The sequence below is a fragment of the Astatotilapia calliptera genome, chromosome 5 (genome assembly GCF_900246225.1).
Source record: "Astatotilapia calliptera chromosome 5, fAstCal1.2, whole genome shotgun sequence".
In the NCBI taxonomy this organism is placed as follows: domain Eukaryota; kingdom Metazoa; phylum Chordata; class Actinopteri; order Cichliformes; family Cichlidae; genus Astatotilapia; species Astatotilapia calliptera.
The window spans coordinates 15,610,074-15,627,306 of NC_039306.1; the positions used below are offsets into that span (position 1 = coordinate 15,610,074).

The 17,233-nt window shown below is 40.0% G+C and overlaps 2 protein-coding genes across 4 annotated transcripts in view; both read right to left on the reverse strand.

Annotated features, from left to right (window-relative positions):
* Positions 1-9,001, reverse strand: part of kcnb1 (potassium voltage-gated channel, Shab-related subfamily, member 1) — a 35,339-nt gene extending 26,338 nt beyond the window's left edge. The window contains exons 1-2 of one of the 2 annotated variants that reach the window (XM_026167481.1): positions 8,848-9,001; positions 5,900-6,554 (exon numbers count right to left, since the gene is read on the reverse strand). In XM_026167481.1, the coding sequence (XP_026023266.1) occupies positions 5,900-6,499 (600 nt within the window). In that variant the 5' untranslated portion in view covers positions 6,500-6,554; positions 8,848-9,001. Of the gene's footprint in view, positions 1-5,899; positions 6,555-8,540 lie in introns of both variants that reach the window. The other variant, XM_026167480.1, reaches the window with a different exon arrangement.
* A 480-nt stretch (positions 9,002-9,481) lies between these two features.
* On the reverse strand, positions 9,482-16,637 carry ptgis (prostaglandin I2 (prostacyclin) synthase). Of its 2 annotated transcripts, none has more exons than XM_026167483.1 (10): positions 16,460-16,637; positions 15,924-16,047; positions 15,608-15,783; positions 15,363-15,509; positions 15,113-15,225; positions 14,821-14,999; positions 11,124-11,289; positions 10,632-10,813; positions 10,125-10,276; positions 9,482-9,759 (listed from the first exon to the last, which is right to left on the reverse strand). In XM_026167483.1, exons 1-10 carry the CDS (start codon positions 16,528-16,530, stop codon positions 9,612-9,614), a joined length of 1,458 nt encoding a protein of 485 aa, XP_026023268.1. In that variant the 5' UTR covers positions 16,531-16,637; the 3' UTR covers positions 9,482-9,611. The 2 variants fall into 2 exon arrangements, with proteins under 2 accessions (XP_026023268.1, XP_026023267.1); XM_026167482.1 differs by having other exon boundaries at positions 14,821-15,002.
* Between the last annotated feature and the right edge of the window lie 596 nt (positions 16,638-17,233).

A 17,233-nucleotide genomic window follows, 5' to 3' on the forward strand; every position in this document is an offset into this window, starting at 1 on the left:
TTTCTTCCACATGGAGCTGTGATTACTTAGTTATGGCATGATGGTCTGTTGACAGCTGTAATCATTAAAGATCATCCATTTACTGGATGAAAAAAAAAGCCCAAAACAAAAACAACGCCAAAAATATGTTTTTGTGAATTTTGTCAAAACAATTCACTTATGATTTAATTGGTTGCTTCAATTCCTGCCCTTCAGGCCTTTCGGTGTACCTTTACATGATCTGTTAGTTATTTTTACTGTCTCTGTTCTTCCATTCTACATATCTGACACATTCAATAATGAAATAGAGCAACACCATTAATTATAATAGTCTAAGGAACATTTTTCTCTAAATGTCAGCATTAACCTCCTGAAGCTTTCTGTCTGTCTCAATATAAATATATATATATATGTGTGAGTGTGTGATGTGTGTGTAGGTGTGTAAAAATGGGGGAGGGTGGAGCTTGAGTAAAAGGAAGTAAAATGTCAGTTTTCTTACATTTAAATAAATTTATTCTAAAATTCATAATGAACACTGGAGATACGGTTTTACTGCATTCTAAACATGAAACCATGCAAATACAGTCATATGTGAGCATGAGTGTGTATTTGCTTGTGTAGGAAATAGTGATGACAAAATCGATGATAGGTGAGCGTGGTTAATCAATTCCTGTAGTTAGTAAGTCCATATTTTAAGCACTGTGGTTGAGGTTTTCAGTTTATTTCAACTTTAACCTTTAGAGGCTGCAGTAGACTTTGAATGGCTGCCTTTGACTTTGACTTGAGGGCAAGTTAGAAGGGACACTCAGAAGATGTTGACGAGGAGACAGTGTGACAGGCAGAGAGCGACTGCCGTGAAAGCAATCTCTGGAGCGCTCAAGCTCCTAGCACACATGATCCCAGCCTAAATCTCTGCACCGAACAGACCAAGATAAGATGGACAAATAACCCAAGAAAAGGATGTTACTCCTCAAGTACAGTTAGTAACTTTAGTGCTGCATGGTTACTCAACAGCTTTCTGTCAGTGAAGCGTGTGATTCTCATTTACTTCTCTCTTTCTACAGCTGCTTCATCAACACATACAGTGCCAATCAAAGGTTTGGAGGTACTCGCCCATTACTTCTCACTAGGACTGTACCACGCGTGCTCTGATGTTAACAATCCGCTAGCAGCAACTTCAAAGTAGACACCAAAGCACTCTCTCCTCAAAGTTGGATAAAAACAAATTTGACAAAGGGCTTTAAAATATTCATCAGTGCCCTGTGCAACTGTTATGAGGCATTTAGAGAATAGGAAAATGCCTCACAGTCTGTGTATGAATGTGTTTTGTTTTTGTTTTTGTCTTTTGCAAAGTAACGACACAGTTTAAAGGATAAACGTATAATTGCTGTTGAGATGGCGATCTTTCTAAGATATTAATGAACATCATAGAAGGAAATATTCACAAAGGTACTGTTAAGTCTAATTTTTGAATGTTGTCATTGTGCTTCTTAAATTTGTAAACTCTTCCATCTATAGGATCAAGACATTCCTTTGTCTCTGACCACCTCTCCAGCCACTTTGTGCTGGGGAGGTGCTTGTGTTGTATTGTGTATTGTAACAGTTGTCAATAAATAGCTGCCAGCGAGCTGCTCTTTGAAGGACTTTGGGCTGGAGACAGGTTAGGAGCGTGAGCTTCAAGAGCTGGTTCTTGACCAAAGACTTCCCTTGCTAGCGGGTTGAAGATCTTCTGTTATGTCTTGTTTTCTTCATGATGAATAAGTCTCTAAACTAGCAGGGCTTGTGGAAACACAGACCCAACATTTATACCTCCTTTACTCAAGTGCCTTTAATCAAAATGTCCATTTATATGTGTAACATTAACATTGCATTAGCAGTTGATTCAATAAATATACTGTGTGAGCAACTACAGTCAAATTTCTACGCAAACTCACTGGAGATTAATAAGCAGACTGTCAGGAAACTGAAAAGAAGATCCTGACACTCATACTTATTCAATAGATTCTGATTTAAAACTGTCTTTAGTCATTTTAGTTTACCCTTTTTTATATTTCAGCTTTTCTTCTGTTCATTTAATGCATTATTTTCACAACTTAGGTTGCCTTGTATCAAAATACTTATTTGATACGAGTTATCTATGACATAATTATTACAAATAAACTTGCATTGCTTCATCTTGCCAAATGTAAAATGAATAGACAGAGAGCCCAGCTTTCAGTTTAAATAATTTAACTTCATCAAGTTTTAAAAGGTTTAGGGATAGACAGAGTTTAATTAGAGGCAAGTAGAATAATTTATATTAGTAGGCATGCTGGAACATATAACCATGAGTCATTTCATTAGCTAGAGGATGAGGATATAGTTGTTATCTAATGAGTAAGGAAAATTATATAAGGAAAATTGTCTGCTGACTGGGGAACATTATATAAACTGAAAACAACAGCATACTCACAATGGACATATAGTGGAAACCACAAAAAACACTTCACAGGTTTAAAACATCTACTCTATATTTACGCAAGTTTCTAGATGACATGAGCATTCACACTGATCAATCCTGTCAAAAGCAGGATTAAATCTTAAAGGTTGATTCAGTCCCAGATGTCAAAAGGACATTGGCAATCTTGGCCTGGACTGTTATAGTCACATAGGAAGCTCATGAATCTCATCTAATAACTGTTAAAAACTCGAAAGCTACATCTTAAAATGGACAAAAAGGCCAGTCTAAACTTGTTCACCCTCTTCAGATATCCCTGTCTGTCCAGTCGACAGCTAGAAATAGAGAAGGATGGACAATGCTCCAAATTTGTGAGATTTCTACATATGTATACAATCATAGGCAAGTACAGATATTGTACAGCCTTCGTTGGTCTTCTATGAAATATTTAGTGCAGGCTCTGGATGATCCAGCCCATGATTGATGACAGGAATTCTAGTCTTGTTTTTTTATGGCTTCTTATACATCATCTAACCAGCTGTGACTGTCCAGATGTCAGAAACAGTGACCGATTCTAGTCTGGGTGCTTGTATTGGATTCTGCTGCAGACTGATTTATGAGTAGGAATATCGCCAAGCCACATTTATTTGTCATGTTAACTGTGACATGAGAGTAGCATTATTGGAATTTGTTGCCTGCCATCTGATGCACAATACCCACTGACGGAGCAGGAACTGGTAATTCCACATTTATTAATGCATGGAGGACAAAGATGACAGCAATACTCACGTTTGGCTTTGGTTTCTTCTGTAAATTGTCTGAAGGCGAGCCCATATTAATAGCAGATTTTAAATAAAACCTTCAAAATAAAATCTATTTAAGATTTTATTATTTAGTAATGGTTTCAGAGGAAGTGGGACACAATTGGTTTTGAGCAATGAACAAAAGAAAATGCTTACAAATTTTACTCTGAATATAAACTTATATACTATGGGATTCAAACTATAACTTGAAACATTTATATAAGTATTGTGATTTTTAAGAATATTGTCAAAGTCCTAATCTGTAAACAGATATTTGTGATATTATGAATAGCAGAAACCAGCAGGATCTAACATGATGTTACATAAATGCTACTGCAGGTGAAAAAGGCTTTTCTTGGTGTTAGGCACTGCTTTGCCAGCGGTCAGACACAATCTCATTTTATGGTGACTGGAATCTGATCTGGGATCTGAGTGCGAGACAGACAATGCTTTGTCAACTTTCCATTGACAAAGAATGTAAACAGAGAGAGGGAAGCTTCAAATTGGGCCTAGAGTCTCCTGGAGAATAATTAATGTGACATTTCCCTGACATTTAGTCAGAAGTATATACCAGAGGAGCCTCAAGAAGGAAGGAAGGGAGGAGAGATATGAGCCAATGCAGAGAAAAGAAAGCCAGGAAGGATGGCAGGGCAGAGAAAACACAGGCAGCAACACTGAGATTTTGTTTTTAAACATTTTCCCCCTGAACATCTAAAAATTGTAGCTTCTTGTTTTGTTTTGTACAAACATTAAAACAGGAACTAAACAGAAGTGCAATTACACAGAAACACAAACAGGCCCACTCCTGTTCAATACCCACTCCTTCGGCGATGATAAAATCGTACTTTTGTTGCCTGGTAACCATTTGTTTTGTGCTAATCGCTACCATTCACCATCTTTTTATGGGCTGCTGCACATTTTTGGTCCAGGATAGGAGAGCACAGCTGATCAGTCTGTGGTTCAAGTTGGATTGCTCAACAAGCCCACAGTTAAATAAATAAATAAAAGAACTAAGACAATACATGAACCCCTTGAATGGTTTTGGTAGCTTGGTCTGTGGTTTAATGTGGTCCTTTTTTAACTAATTAGGAATTAATAAACTCTGCTGCTTGCTATGTCAAGTTTGCTCCTTTTTCTGTCTATCCCTACCCTCCACTATCAAGATATAATGATGCCAAGCCAGGAGGTGATGTGAATTAGCAGCTCAGTTAAATTCTTTTAACATGAATAATAGATATATATAGACATTGAGAGCTAGAGATTCGCCGAAACCACTTTGCATAAGCAATTTTCTGTGTTATTATTCAAAGTGAATCGCTGTACCCATCTTCGTCGAGCACTTCACAACAGTTTGTCGCTGATATTTTGATAAATTGCAGGTATCGGGGCGTGATAACGGAGACAAGAACTTATGGTCGACTCCGAGTGGTCATCTCCTTTTTGTAGGCTACAGCACTTTCTTAGCGCTAACCCAATAAGCATCGATTTTACATCTCTTTGATTCCTGTGAAGAAGACATTTCACTGACAGACTCACAGCACTCATCTCACTCTGTTTGTGGATTAGAGCTGACAGTTCTAACAAATCCTCGCTGCAAAGCATCAGCCGGCACAAATTGCTAATAGTTTCATTTCCATTTCCCATGCAATAATAGCTGCAAGACAAACAAGGCACGCTGCTCCCCTTAAAACTGAGCTGGAAAGAAACAGCCCCCCTCTTTGATCCTTCCAATCCAACTGAGAAGAGTGTGATCAAAGGTTGCTCATGTTTAACACTGCTGTGGTCTCCCAGGTTGCAGTTGCAGGTGTGGCTCTGTGAAAGACCTGCTGATGGCATAACATGCATTGACTAACGGTGCGGGTTAGGGTTATGGTTGAAAGAATTCCATGTCATTTCCAGCTTCTTGTTCATGTGCACAGAGCTAAAATTCAATATCTCAAACCTCTTAATCTCAAAATGATTTTTTTTTTGGGGGGGGGGGGGGGGGGGGTCACAAAAAAGCAAGTGCTTTAGTTATTTTAATGTAGTTGCACTTTATATTACAGCTTGGTAACAGTGAGATAATAAGGTGGAAAAAAATTAAGTAATATTGTGGAAATAACAAGTTATTACCAACTGGTCCATTTGGTCCACTGGTCTGTTTGTTTGAAGGTCTGTTTTTGGTTTTGATGATAATGATGATGGCAATAATACAGCAACGGTCCTTTGTAACTGCAGCATTACAGGACACAAGGCTAATGAGCCCAATGTCACGTTTTAAAGATGTTTTAGCGATAAATAAAGGCAGCCATTTATGTTGTTACCAAATTCGTCTTCCTGTTTTGTTCCCAGGTTTCAAATCACAATAACTGCAGACAACAGCACACAAATCCCATGTGAACAAATGGCATTGACAGGCTTTTTCTATGATTTCCAGCATTTACTCCATGTTCCAACTTTTGAACAATCAAAATGTAATGACTGATACATTTTGTGTAATCATAAGCTGTTTCCTCTCCGTGCAATGGCAGTAATCTAAGGTCACCTGGCTGTGCTGATATTTGGTACAGGAGCACTTCCTATTATTTGATTTTTCTTGAATAAACTGAAATTTCAAGCACAACACCGCAGGTATTTCTGCGACAGGGGTCAAAGTGAACATAACCATGATCAACTCACACCCAAAATCCCGTGGCATTACCTTTGCTGCAACAGATGAGCTGGGCTTCTCCAGGAGGTCCCAAAGTTTCTTTCTTTTTTCGGCACAGCAGGTGTTGTCAAATTCTTCTCCCTCTCTGTCTTTTAAGTTGTCTGCCTCCCTTTTGAGTTCTTCATTCATTTGCTCCTTTTTCTGGTGATATCTTGCTTGGCAACACGACTCCAGGTAGATCTCATCGATGCCCCAGTAGTCTAGTTCTTGACTAAATGAAAGGGCGCACATTTCCTCCATCATGTGCAGCTTACCCGTGCGGTAAAAGTTCAGAATAGATGTAAACGCCCCTGGATGCCGGTCGAAAAAGTACTCATTCTCCTCCAGACTGTAATCATCGCACACTTCCATCAGTGATTCGTGCGAGTTGCAATCTCTTAACTTTCCCAAACGCGTTCGTGGTAGCCTGTCTAACGTTCGCCACAAGACCTCATGCGGGAGCCCTCCAACGTTTAGCCTGACTCTGCGGAAACATGACTTGCTGCGAACGATGTCCACTGGTTCAGGTGGCAGCGATGATGTTGACCGAGAGCCGGCTTTATTTAACTCGGCCAAGGATTTCTCCATGATAACTTTAGGTAAAGAGAGCATGAGGACCGCTGAGGCTATGGACTACACTTGATTGTCTCTTCATTCATTATCGTATCTGAAGGAATCACAAAATAAAAACAAACCATTAGTGTTACAGAGCTTAATACAAATGTCAGAGGCCCATTGATTTCTGTTGTAACAGTCGTAACACCTTGCTGCTCTGGCTCTGGGATACATTACCCCAGAAAGGCAAACCTGACTATTGTTAAAATGATGATAAAAGTAAAACAAAATTATTTCACTCACATTAATTCTTCCATATTTCTTCTGAAAATGTCGTTCAACAATCATAAAATGCTTTCTTAACTGTTCACTGGTTGAACTGCTCATGCAAAAATACTGGAAATCAATAAAATTAAGTTATTTCTAATGATATTTCCCAATCAGTTACTGCTGTTCTTGTTGTCTTCAGCATTATTCTATTTTTTTTTTTAATTTCTTCCTAAAACCACAAGAATCTCTTGGTGAACAGATGGGGGTTATTAAGATGACTCATTCACATATAAACAAGGCAAAAAAAAAAAAAAACAGAATCCCAGTGCTGCAATCATCTAAAACTGATACTGCAAAAAGCCTCATGTTCTAAAATCTTACAAAACACTTTTGACACTTCTAACAACAGGAACAGAAGAAAAACTGCCTCAGATGCTATAGATCAGATACATTTAGAATAAAGAAATGAAATCATCCTAATCTACCTAAAAAGCTGTTGTGACTTAAATGAATAAAACAGTCCAATCTTCTTTTTTAAAATTGTTTCCTCATCCAATAGTAGAAAAAAATGCTCAGAAAGATAAAAGGCTAAAGCCAGCACACACTGTCATGCATTTCTTTTGGGGGGTTAAAAGATATTTTGGGAAACTTTACCAAAATGCATCCATGCTGTTCTATCATCAATTTAAGCCAGTGTGGGGGAAAAATGCTGATGATAACAAGTTCCCAAAACTTTACACAACCTATTTGTGCTGACCAATTCTGAAGAGAGCTCTCCTCTGTGGTAACAGATGAAATATTTATCTTTATGACAACAACTATTTCTGCTGTGATGGCTTAGATGGCTGCACAAGGTGGCAAAAGAGGTCATCGTGCCCATTTTTTCTTACTATTAATATTATTATTATTATTTTGCCTCCACAGAGGTCGATCTGTGCCCGTATGACGCCCATGCAGTGCTGTGGGTGGGTGAGACGCAGAACACCACGCAGTGATGAATGTCGTACAAAGTGAGCGCTGTCCAGTCCAATGGTGCTGAAACACCAGGAAGCAAATGTTCACTCCCTGAATCACGGCGAGCTCCCTTGGGAGGGCAGGCTATCTGACAAGAAAATATAGCCTACGTTACATCCTCTTGTGACGAAGAGGCCAATATTTTTATGGACCATTTATGACAGTACACGTGGCACAAGCTTCACATTGAAACGTATATATTGAGCTTGTGTGTTGTGTGATGAGGGCACGGAAAAGTCCACAACACATCGGGCCTGCAGATGTGATCACTGTCTCACAAAGTTTGTAATCTTTCACAAGCACGAATAGGCCTGAGGACTAGTTTCAAAATGCGCATGCAAAAAAATTTTGAAAAAAGAAAGAATGAAAAAACTGAACACAAAAGTCTACTGCTGAATTCAAAATGTAGATATTGTTATATCTGTGTTGTGGATATTGCTGGAATAAATAAAACAATAACAATAATAATAATAATAATAAATATTCATTTGAAGCCGCCTCCACCCTCCTCCTGCTTTATCCAAGTCAAAGCTTCGACAAAACAGATTAAACAAACCACAAAACAAACATCAGCCCCACCTTTGTACACACTGGCAATCTGCGTAGCTACATTGGGAATGGTACTAGCCATCTAAAAGTGCAATGTAGTGAATGCAAATCTTCCATCTTTTCCCGTGTTTTTCAAAGGCTCCCTGCTCCATAATGGTGCAAGCTTAAACGCACAGTGTTCCCCCCCATGCAACTGGAAAGCTATTACAATTGATAGGTTGCACATTACACAAAGTCCAGAAATGGAAAATTAGCTCAAAAATACCTTCGTGAGTTGTCATCCTACACTGAATCAAACCAGCACGTACCGCCTTGTGAACAATCAATCCGCTGCCACAAACAAAAAGGAAGCAGTAGCATTTAAAAAAAATAAAAAAAATTGAGGCGCCGTTATTGGTTTACTATTGCCAGGGTCTAAACCAATCCATTTCCCCCTCCTCTGCCTCCGACATGGCAGAGATATCTTCTGCACGATCTACTGTCTACCCGCCGGTTTCCTGCTCCGCATCTTGCTTCCCTGATTCACCCTGAAGATCAACAAGTACGCCGACAAGCTCGTTCGGACAGACTACCTGTGTTCCCAGTCAGCTGTGTGAGGAGGCGCCGCATCTCTGTGAAGGTGGATCCATGGCAGCTCGGCGCTCTCTTTCACATCTGTTTAACTCTTTCACCACCGCCTCCTGCAAATCTATCATCAAAAACACACAGCTACGTGTACGTCAGACTATGATGTCTCCAGAAAAAGACGCGTAAATGTGCATGTGCACAAAAGCCTAGCATCTGAAAACACACCCGCAGCTCCCACCTGACTGGAGAGACACACTGTAGCTCTATTTATTACGTTATTAGGCACTAGTGATGCATCGTTGTATGGTGTGTGACTGATGTGATCACTTCTAGATTGATCAGTTTCACTAGTCTGCTTTGCAGTCCACCATAACCTGTGGGGAGCGGGCGGGGGTCAGGCCTCCAATGAAGAGTGTGGTGAAATATTTTATATTACACGGCACTACAGTGCAAGCATTTAAATAATTTCAAAGCTGATATCAATCCTGACCCATTACAAAATCAATATAATCGAGCTGTTGCACTGATCTTTAATGTTGCATCTTCTGTATTTGCATTTCCTTTAGAAAATAACTTCTGAACACAGATAAGAAATCGGAGTCATTAAAAATGAGACAAAATCAGCTGGTTAGTGTTTCCTTTAGTTTTTTATTAACATACAAAATTACAAAATTCAAAAAGTTAAATAGGATTTAAGGTGGACTGATCAAATATAAGATACAATAAATAATATTACAGTATGTCAGTAAGTAGTTTGTACAGTAAGGTGCTATGTTCTCTTCAGTCTGTATCGGACCTGCAGGTCTCCGTCTGGCTGGAGCATCCCAAACCCATAACGACTGGGATTAACAGGAGGCAGTTTAGCCTCAGGGTCACACGGCTCCAGATCAAGATGGGTCAAGGCCAAAAAGACAAATCTAAAGAAAAAAGAGGTAAAAACTGTTTACATCTTTTCACACATATTAGTGCACCTGAGGCTGTTTTAACATTTGTACAGGACGTCTGACATTGGCTGTTACGAGTGACTGTTCTCTAATATCCTTCACCTCTGTCATACAGGTCCGTACAGAGAATAAGCAATGGCTGTATAACAGCTTCTTACTTTATGATTGAGAACATAAAAGCAGGACTGAAATGATAAAAAGGGGGGATATTATGTGAAGATGGCCAGAACGAGTAATCAGGTTGAAATTGCATGGAACTCTTTGATGATGAAAGTATTATTTATTTTTCAACTTCAGATAAATAATGGAAATATGTTACAAATGATTTTAACACTCACTGTTTAATAGTTGAAATAGCAAACTCTTTCCCAACGCAGCTGTTTTTCCCTGCACCCCAAGGCATGCTGCAATACTTCAGCTTTTTTCCATCCTTGTAGAATTCATCCTTCACTGTCATATCATCATTTAGGAAGCGGTCGTACTTGAAAGTCTGTCAAGAGCAAAACATGTGGGCTTCGTTAGCTGTGTGTGTTATGATATCATGAAAACAAGCTTGACTTTTTGGCTATAAAATAACATTTCACCTCTAATGAATTAAGACAAATAATAAGAATGAACATTAATAAATAACCAAGCCCTAGTCCTTGACAAAGAATTTGTAGGCATTTACCAGCTTATGCCAGGGGAAGTATTATGCCTGTGTTTTAAATCACAGTGTTTAATCATGCCACCTCGAGGCCAGCTTATTTGCCATAATATAATTAGTATAGAGGGGCCCATGTTGGTGCTGTTAATGCATATATCCTATTCTAGATTAATGCACTTCATATGTACACACTAAATACCTGTGGCTCTTGGTGTATCTGTGGGTCCATTTGAGGGCTGAGGAAAGGGAACAGACACACTCTGTCCCCTCGTCTGAGGTGGTACCTCTTTCCATTGGCCATGTCCAGGATCTTATCCTGCACCACCTCTCTTCTGATCATTACTGCAGCAGTGAGCCGTAGGGTCTCACTCAAAATGCTATCTGTAGAATTGAAAGGACAGCAGAGTGGATGATGTCAGAGGGGTGTCAGTGTGAGTTAAGTCAGCGGTGCCCTCAGGCGTAATTTGGCGACGAACAAACATTGCACAGATACGATTATATGAAAAAGGCAATCAACATTTAATTGGTTCAAAGTTCAAACTGCCATGGCTGCTGTCACTGTTTCAATACACTGCAGTTATTTCTAACAGCTCAAAATGAGCTTTTGTTTCCATCCCACTGGAGCAATTAAACCCCAAGGTAGAAGGGCTCAAGTGAATAACAGAAAAGGCTGCTAGCAGCTGTTACGTACCAAATACAGGTGTGCTGTGCGCTTCCAGCGGGTTGTTCTGGGGCTGCTGAAAGGAAGTATCCCGCCGAGTGGAAAGGCCTCTGATCTCTGACTTAACAGCCTCCATGGCCTCTGGGTGAGTGAGCAGGAAGCCAAGGAGCCAAAAGGCAGCAGGTCCAGCATTACACTGAAACAAACATTGCACGCACACAAACCTTTACACGAGTTTCAGATGAAAAAAAACAACAGAATTCATTTTGTACGTATAAAGCTAATATATACCTAAAATAGAGATACTTCTGATGATGGCTATTATTTGCTTTCCTCTAATTTCTCTGTACTGCTGCTGTGTGAATATGACTGATGTGAGGAGAAGCCAATAAGTCACCCCATGCTTTGTAGGCACCTCTGTCAACCACTGTGGGAGACACCTGAGCCTGTCAGACAGTAATTGCTGTGGGTTAGGGGAGCTGTTCTTACTGCTGCTCATCTCAGGTCAACTTTTCATTGACAGGCAGGGCAAATGAGCAAAAGTGACTAGAAGTACATCACACTGTCTTTCTGCCCTCTTAGATCTTCAGATCACCTTATATAATGCCTCAGGTTGTAATATGAGTCTATCCCAACAGCTGCAGATTCTTAGAGGAAAAATACCTGTCATTTTGGGAATTATAACTGAAGAGAGAGAAGAAAAAAAACATTTCCATTTGCACACAAAGCAGGTATAACAGTGCAGTTTTTAAATGGAAATTTGCATTAAAGGTTATAGAAGGTCATTTTAGTTATATAGCTATTCCCATTAATCTATCCATCAATCTTTTCAACCACTTATCCCACTTATAGGGTTGCAAGGGAATTCAAGCAGACCCCAGCTAACATAGTGGAAAAGGCAGAAAACGAATATACAAAATCAACATGATTTGGACTATAGGAAGAAACTGAAATCCAGAGAAAACTACTGGAGACAAACTTCACACAGGAAGGCCCAACAACCCAGGAAATTCCAACTAGGAGCCTTCTAACTGTGAGGTAATAGTGCTCACCAGCACGACCCCCATACCACTCATTTCCCAACTATTCACGGTCCAAAATGCTTTGCTGGCCAGCTATTGGCTTTGACTATATGACTAAATGTGAAAGCGGTGTTGAATAACCTGCAGCATTAAAACCACAGTTGCTATAATGTTTAGGCCCAACTTGTGCAGCAAAAATAGGTCTGACCCATGCCAGGTTATAAACACTGGACCTTGAGGTATGTTTTACGGATGTTGGTGGGGAGGTGAGGTTGCCATTGATTCAATTCAATTCAATTCAATTTTATTTATATAGCGCCAAATCACAACAAAAGTCGCCTCAAGGCGCTTCATAGATACAGAGAAAAACCCAACAATCATATGACTCCCTATGAGCAAGCACTTTGGCGACAGTGGGAAGGAAAAACTCCCTTTTAACAGGAAGAAACCTCCGGCAGAACCAGGCTCAGGGAGGGGCGGGGCCATCTGCTGCGACCGATCAGGTTTGTTCACTGCAGCCCATAAATGCGTGATCACGTTAGGATCTGGCAAATTTCATTCAGCTTCTTGGGTTCTTTGTCATGTTCCTGTTAGGATGCCTGGGTCGTTGACCCAGGGTTTTTGAGTGTATGATATTATTCATATTTTCTAGTTTTTTGGTTTCTTTGAGTTCTGTCTCATGGTTTATGTCTCTGTCTTCTTTAGTTGCTCTGTCTCCCCTATCACCTGCATCCCCTTGTCTAGTTCGCGTCTATGTGTATCCTTAGTTCCTATATCCCCGTGTCCACTCAGTGTTTGTGTCTGCCCTGGTCCCACGTCTCTGTTCCCTCTGTAGTGCCTACATGTGAGGCTGTGTCTTTGTTCAGTCTGTGTTATGTGTTTCCTGTTTTACTTTGAAGGTCTCTGTCTTTTCTCAGTGTGTTCAGTTTACGCTTCTTTGGTCTCGTCAGTTCTGATTTGTCCCAGCTGTGTTTCCCTCCTGTTACTCATTCCCTGATTGCTCCCTCTGTGTATTTAAGCCCTGTGTTTCTCTGTGTCCGTGTCGCGATCTACCGTTTATTTTGCTGTGTGTTTTGTCTGTCCACCGGTGTAAGTTTATTTTGAGTTTTTCAAGTTATGTCATGTTGCGTTCAGAATTAAAGCCTTTTTTGAGTTCACGTCTGTCTCCGGAGTCTGCACCTTGGGTCCTATTCCTGCCTGCACACAGCCACGCCTAACAGTTCCGTCACCTATTCATGCCCAATTTTTCACTACTGCTGCATTCAATGTCCTGGCAGAAGAAGGTAGTGACTGACTGGGAGTGTTGATAGGGTGTGCTTGTTCAGCATCAGTGTTTGTGTGCACTGTATGTGATAAAGACATGATCCAAGGTTTCCCAGCAGAACATTTCGATGTGATGAGAAGCTGGACGTTATTCCCTTCGCTTGTCAATGGTCTTAATGTTGCGGCTGATCGGTGTATGTTTCAGTCAATAATATTGATTCCTTGCAAATGGAAAAAGAACAGCAACCTCCAGCTTGTGCAAGACTCATGACGATGTAGGCGACTTCAGTGAAATCCTAGCATTTACACTTTACACTGAAAAAAAAAAAAAACCCATCAATCTGCCTGTAACACATGTATAAGCTTCACTCTGGCACCTCTCGCCAGTCTCACATTTAATCCTTCTATTCACTGCAGTGGTGCTCCAGTTTCCATTCAAGACAGAGACTGTGTGCTCCAATATCCCAGCAGACATGATAATGCAGAAATATACGTGGGGACTGGTGGGCTTTCCCAAACATGCACAGCAGGTGTGAGAGCCTGCAGTGTGGATAGGTTCATCATTGTTAGAATTACATACATCTGTGTTTAAGGGTGAACAAAGCTTTCTCCAGGGAGAATAACAGGTTAACGATGATGTAAAACTATTAGAGCTAAAATGTAGCATAGAGCAACAGCAGAAACAAAGACCAAATACAGCTCACTATCCCCCCCACCTGGCAGCATGAGTAGTGACCTCATTGCTCCACCACTGAGACCTGTCTGAACTAGTGAAAAACCTTAAATCCCACAGTCACACCTGTGTAAATATTGCTAACAATGGAAACACTTTATATTAAAGCCCAATAAAACAAAATTAATAATATTTCAGCAAGGTTTCATGGAAGATACTGGTGTTACTGGATAGTGTAAAAGAGAGTTCTGCACTAGAGGAAGTATCCATGGGAGTATCAATGTGAGTCTTTTTAAAATGATTTTCATCCATGCACACCGGTTAAACAACATTATCAGAGGAATTGGACTCTAGCCATAAAAACAAAAGAAAAAAACAAAAACAAAAGACTGACAGCACAACTGCCTGGTATGATGCCTGAAACTGTCAGAAAAAGAGGAAGCAACTTCAACTGACTAACACTGTTCTCATTCTCAGTGTTTGCATGTGTAATTCTTCACACTCAAGGAATACAGAGTGACGTGGAAAACTGATTCATGGGAACTCCAGTTCAAGTTACATGTTGAAGCAGGTAGCTCTGAGTGACTTAGCCACGGGGAATCTAGCATCTATGATTTCATGTTGGCAAGCTGAACACTGTTGTGTGAAATGGTATTCAAGCGATGGGTGCGGAGGAGTTTTTATGCATTGATGCCACTGTAAGGAATTTGTGGATGTTTATGGTTTGTGTGTGAACGGGAAACAATACAGACAATTAAACCGTTCTTACCTGTGTGGTCCACAACTGTAACAGCAGTGCTTTTTTCTGCATATCTGCATTTATCCCCTCCTGTTGTAGGAAGTCACAGTAACTTTGTTGCCAGGTGCTTGACTCTGACCCTCCCCTCAGCCCGCACGGGGAAAGCAGTTCCCACAGTCGCTCCTGCGAGTGGCTGACTGTTCTGCGTTCTTCTGTAATGAAACCATCAGACATTTGCATTATGGTGCTGCGCAGATGCAAGTTTAGTTTATATGTCCATCGAACATCTGTTTTATTTTTGTTAAGCTGCAGTGCAACTTACCGCGCCTGAGTGAGCCACGAGCCAGTTTGGTGAGAAGATTGTCAAATTTGCGGAACTCTTGGTAAGCAACAGCCGCGTTGTCTGTCCTCTCAAAGAATGTAAGATATCCAGCCCTGATAACAACAACAAAAACGGTAAAAACTCTCTTTTTGCTTGTCACAGGTAAAAGCATAAGAATACCACCATGTTTATCATGTTCTTTTTTAAAATGTTAGAGTATTTTTTGCTAGGTTAAAATATTATGCCTTACCTAAAAAGAAGACTATAGCAGAGGTCAAAAAGTCCTTCTTGTTTCCACTCTGAAGGGGCGGACCCATTGTGGCAATGCAGGAGCAGGGTCTGAAGGTGAGTGTTCATGGAGCTGCTGAGCTTGGGAAGGCTGCAACCTTGAAAATGCCTAAGAAATGCAAATTAAAGATAGCATTAAGATTTGCAACACTGATTTCAGTCATATAATTTTGTTGCTTATAAAATCGATAAAGACATATTTATTACTGTTCCATCCATTTCCTCTCCAAGGTAGGCTCGATGTTTGTCGGCTGCAGACTGAACACTTTTTGTATGACCTGGCTTCTGATCCGGGTAAAGTCAAAGGAATCTCTGTCATTCAGCACACTATCAAATGAGTGTGGGTCCAACAGCACTGTCACACGGAGACCGGCAACACGCACCTGTGAGGACAGATTGTTAGTTTGCTCACCTCACCTATCCCCGAAATGTTCAGTATAATATTTTTTACGATTAAAAAATAAACTGCATTCAAGCTTTTGGATTCAAAGAGTAAGTATTAAATTAATTAATCAGAACTTACTGTGAATATATCTCCATGTTTTTCTTTCATCCGGGCCAAAAACTTTGCGGCATCTTTCCCAAACTCAATGGCATGTCCCAGCCATGGAATCCAACCTTCGTCCAGAGGAGGCTCATTTCTCCGCCTGTCATACACGGAAATTCATATCGCAAAAGCATTAGCGTTTGCTTCCTTTCACTTTACATGAATCTGACACAACAGGTTTGCATTCGCATTAAGCAATGCCAAAAGGAGGATTTCTTTAGTTAAAAAGGCAATTGGCAAGTCGTCTTCAGTATAAATCACACTATATTTTGCCGTTAAAAGCAACCCCAACTGCTAAATATTCAATTAGTGATACAGCGTTAAAGTAGTGATCTAATATCAACTACTTTTCCTTTATTTTAATGAATTTTGATTAGGATTAAATGCGCCAAACAAAATAAATAAGTAATCGGTAAAGCTATAACATTTGCAAAATATGCATTTACACAGTAAACAAGCCTTAGTACTAATTTATTATCTGCAAAATCAACATGCTGTAACACTTATCTTACCTTCTGCGAGTGGAGAAACGGAGAACTAGTATAAGCACTCCAGCAATGACTGACAATAGTGTCCACCACATGGTTCTGTAAAGTCTGGCACTCGAGCTGCTCCGTGAACAATGCAGTCCATAGCCCCTGGCGTCTCGCTTATATGTTTAAGCTCGGCTTAACTGTAATTACCACTTTTTAGGAAGGCGTGGAAAAACTTGTGTCAAGCCAGCCTCCAATTCGAGACTTGCAGTCAAGCCAGCCTCCAGTTTGTTTTACGTTCCCTGTGTATTCAAAGTATTACGGGAATGGATGTGGAAACCGGATTTCAAAATAAAAGCCAACTTCGAGTGAATTAACAGATATGTTAAGAACATAATAACATATAATTTAGGCTTTTTTTTTTACAAACTCTAATGTTAGATCTATATGACACAGCCTTGTACCCTAATTGTGCCCTGTCACTATCAAGGCCATCTTATTTTGGATTTCAAAGTAAAAGCCCTGTGAATCTTCATTTTTGAACTACTCTTTCAATGACTTAATAATGCTCTTAAAAGCAAAAGTCGTATTTCCAAATACTATTTGAACTTTATATCAACACTTTCCAACCACAGTCTTTTTACAGTGATACCATATCAATATCAAGTCAGTCTGATTTTGCCTTTCATAGTAATGGCCCTTTGAAATTGTCCATAATTGACTTAATCTTCTAACGATTCAAAATGCTCTAAAATGAAAAATTCTTGTTTCCACAGGGTAATTCCACCTTAGATCAACAGTATACAGCCCCAC

Excerpts from the sequence above, each read along its gene's own strand:
- ptgis (XM_026167482.1), bottom strand. The coding sequence starts at position 16,530 with ATGTGGTGGACACTATTGTCAGTCATTGCTGGAGTGCTTATACTAGTT. Across the intron at positions 15,510-15,607 it reads GAGAGGAAATGGATGGAACA|GCATTTTCAAGGTTGCAGCC; the intron begins GTAATAAATATG and ends TGCATTTCTTAG. Across the intron at positions 11,290-14,820 it reads TACAGTTGTGGACCACACAG|TGTAATGCTGGACCTGCTGC; the intron begins GTAAGAACGGTT and ends TGTTTGTTTCAG.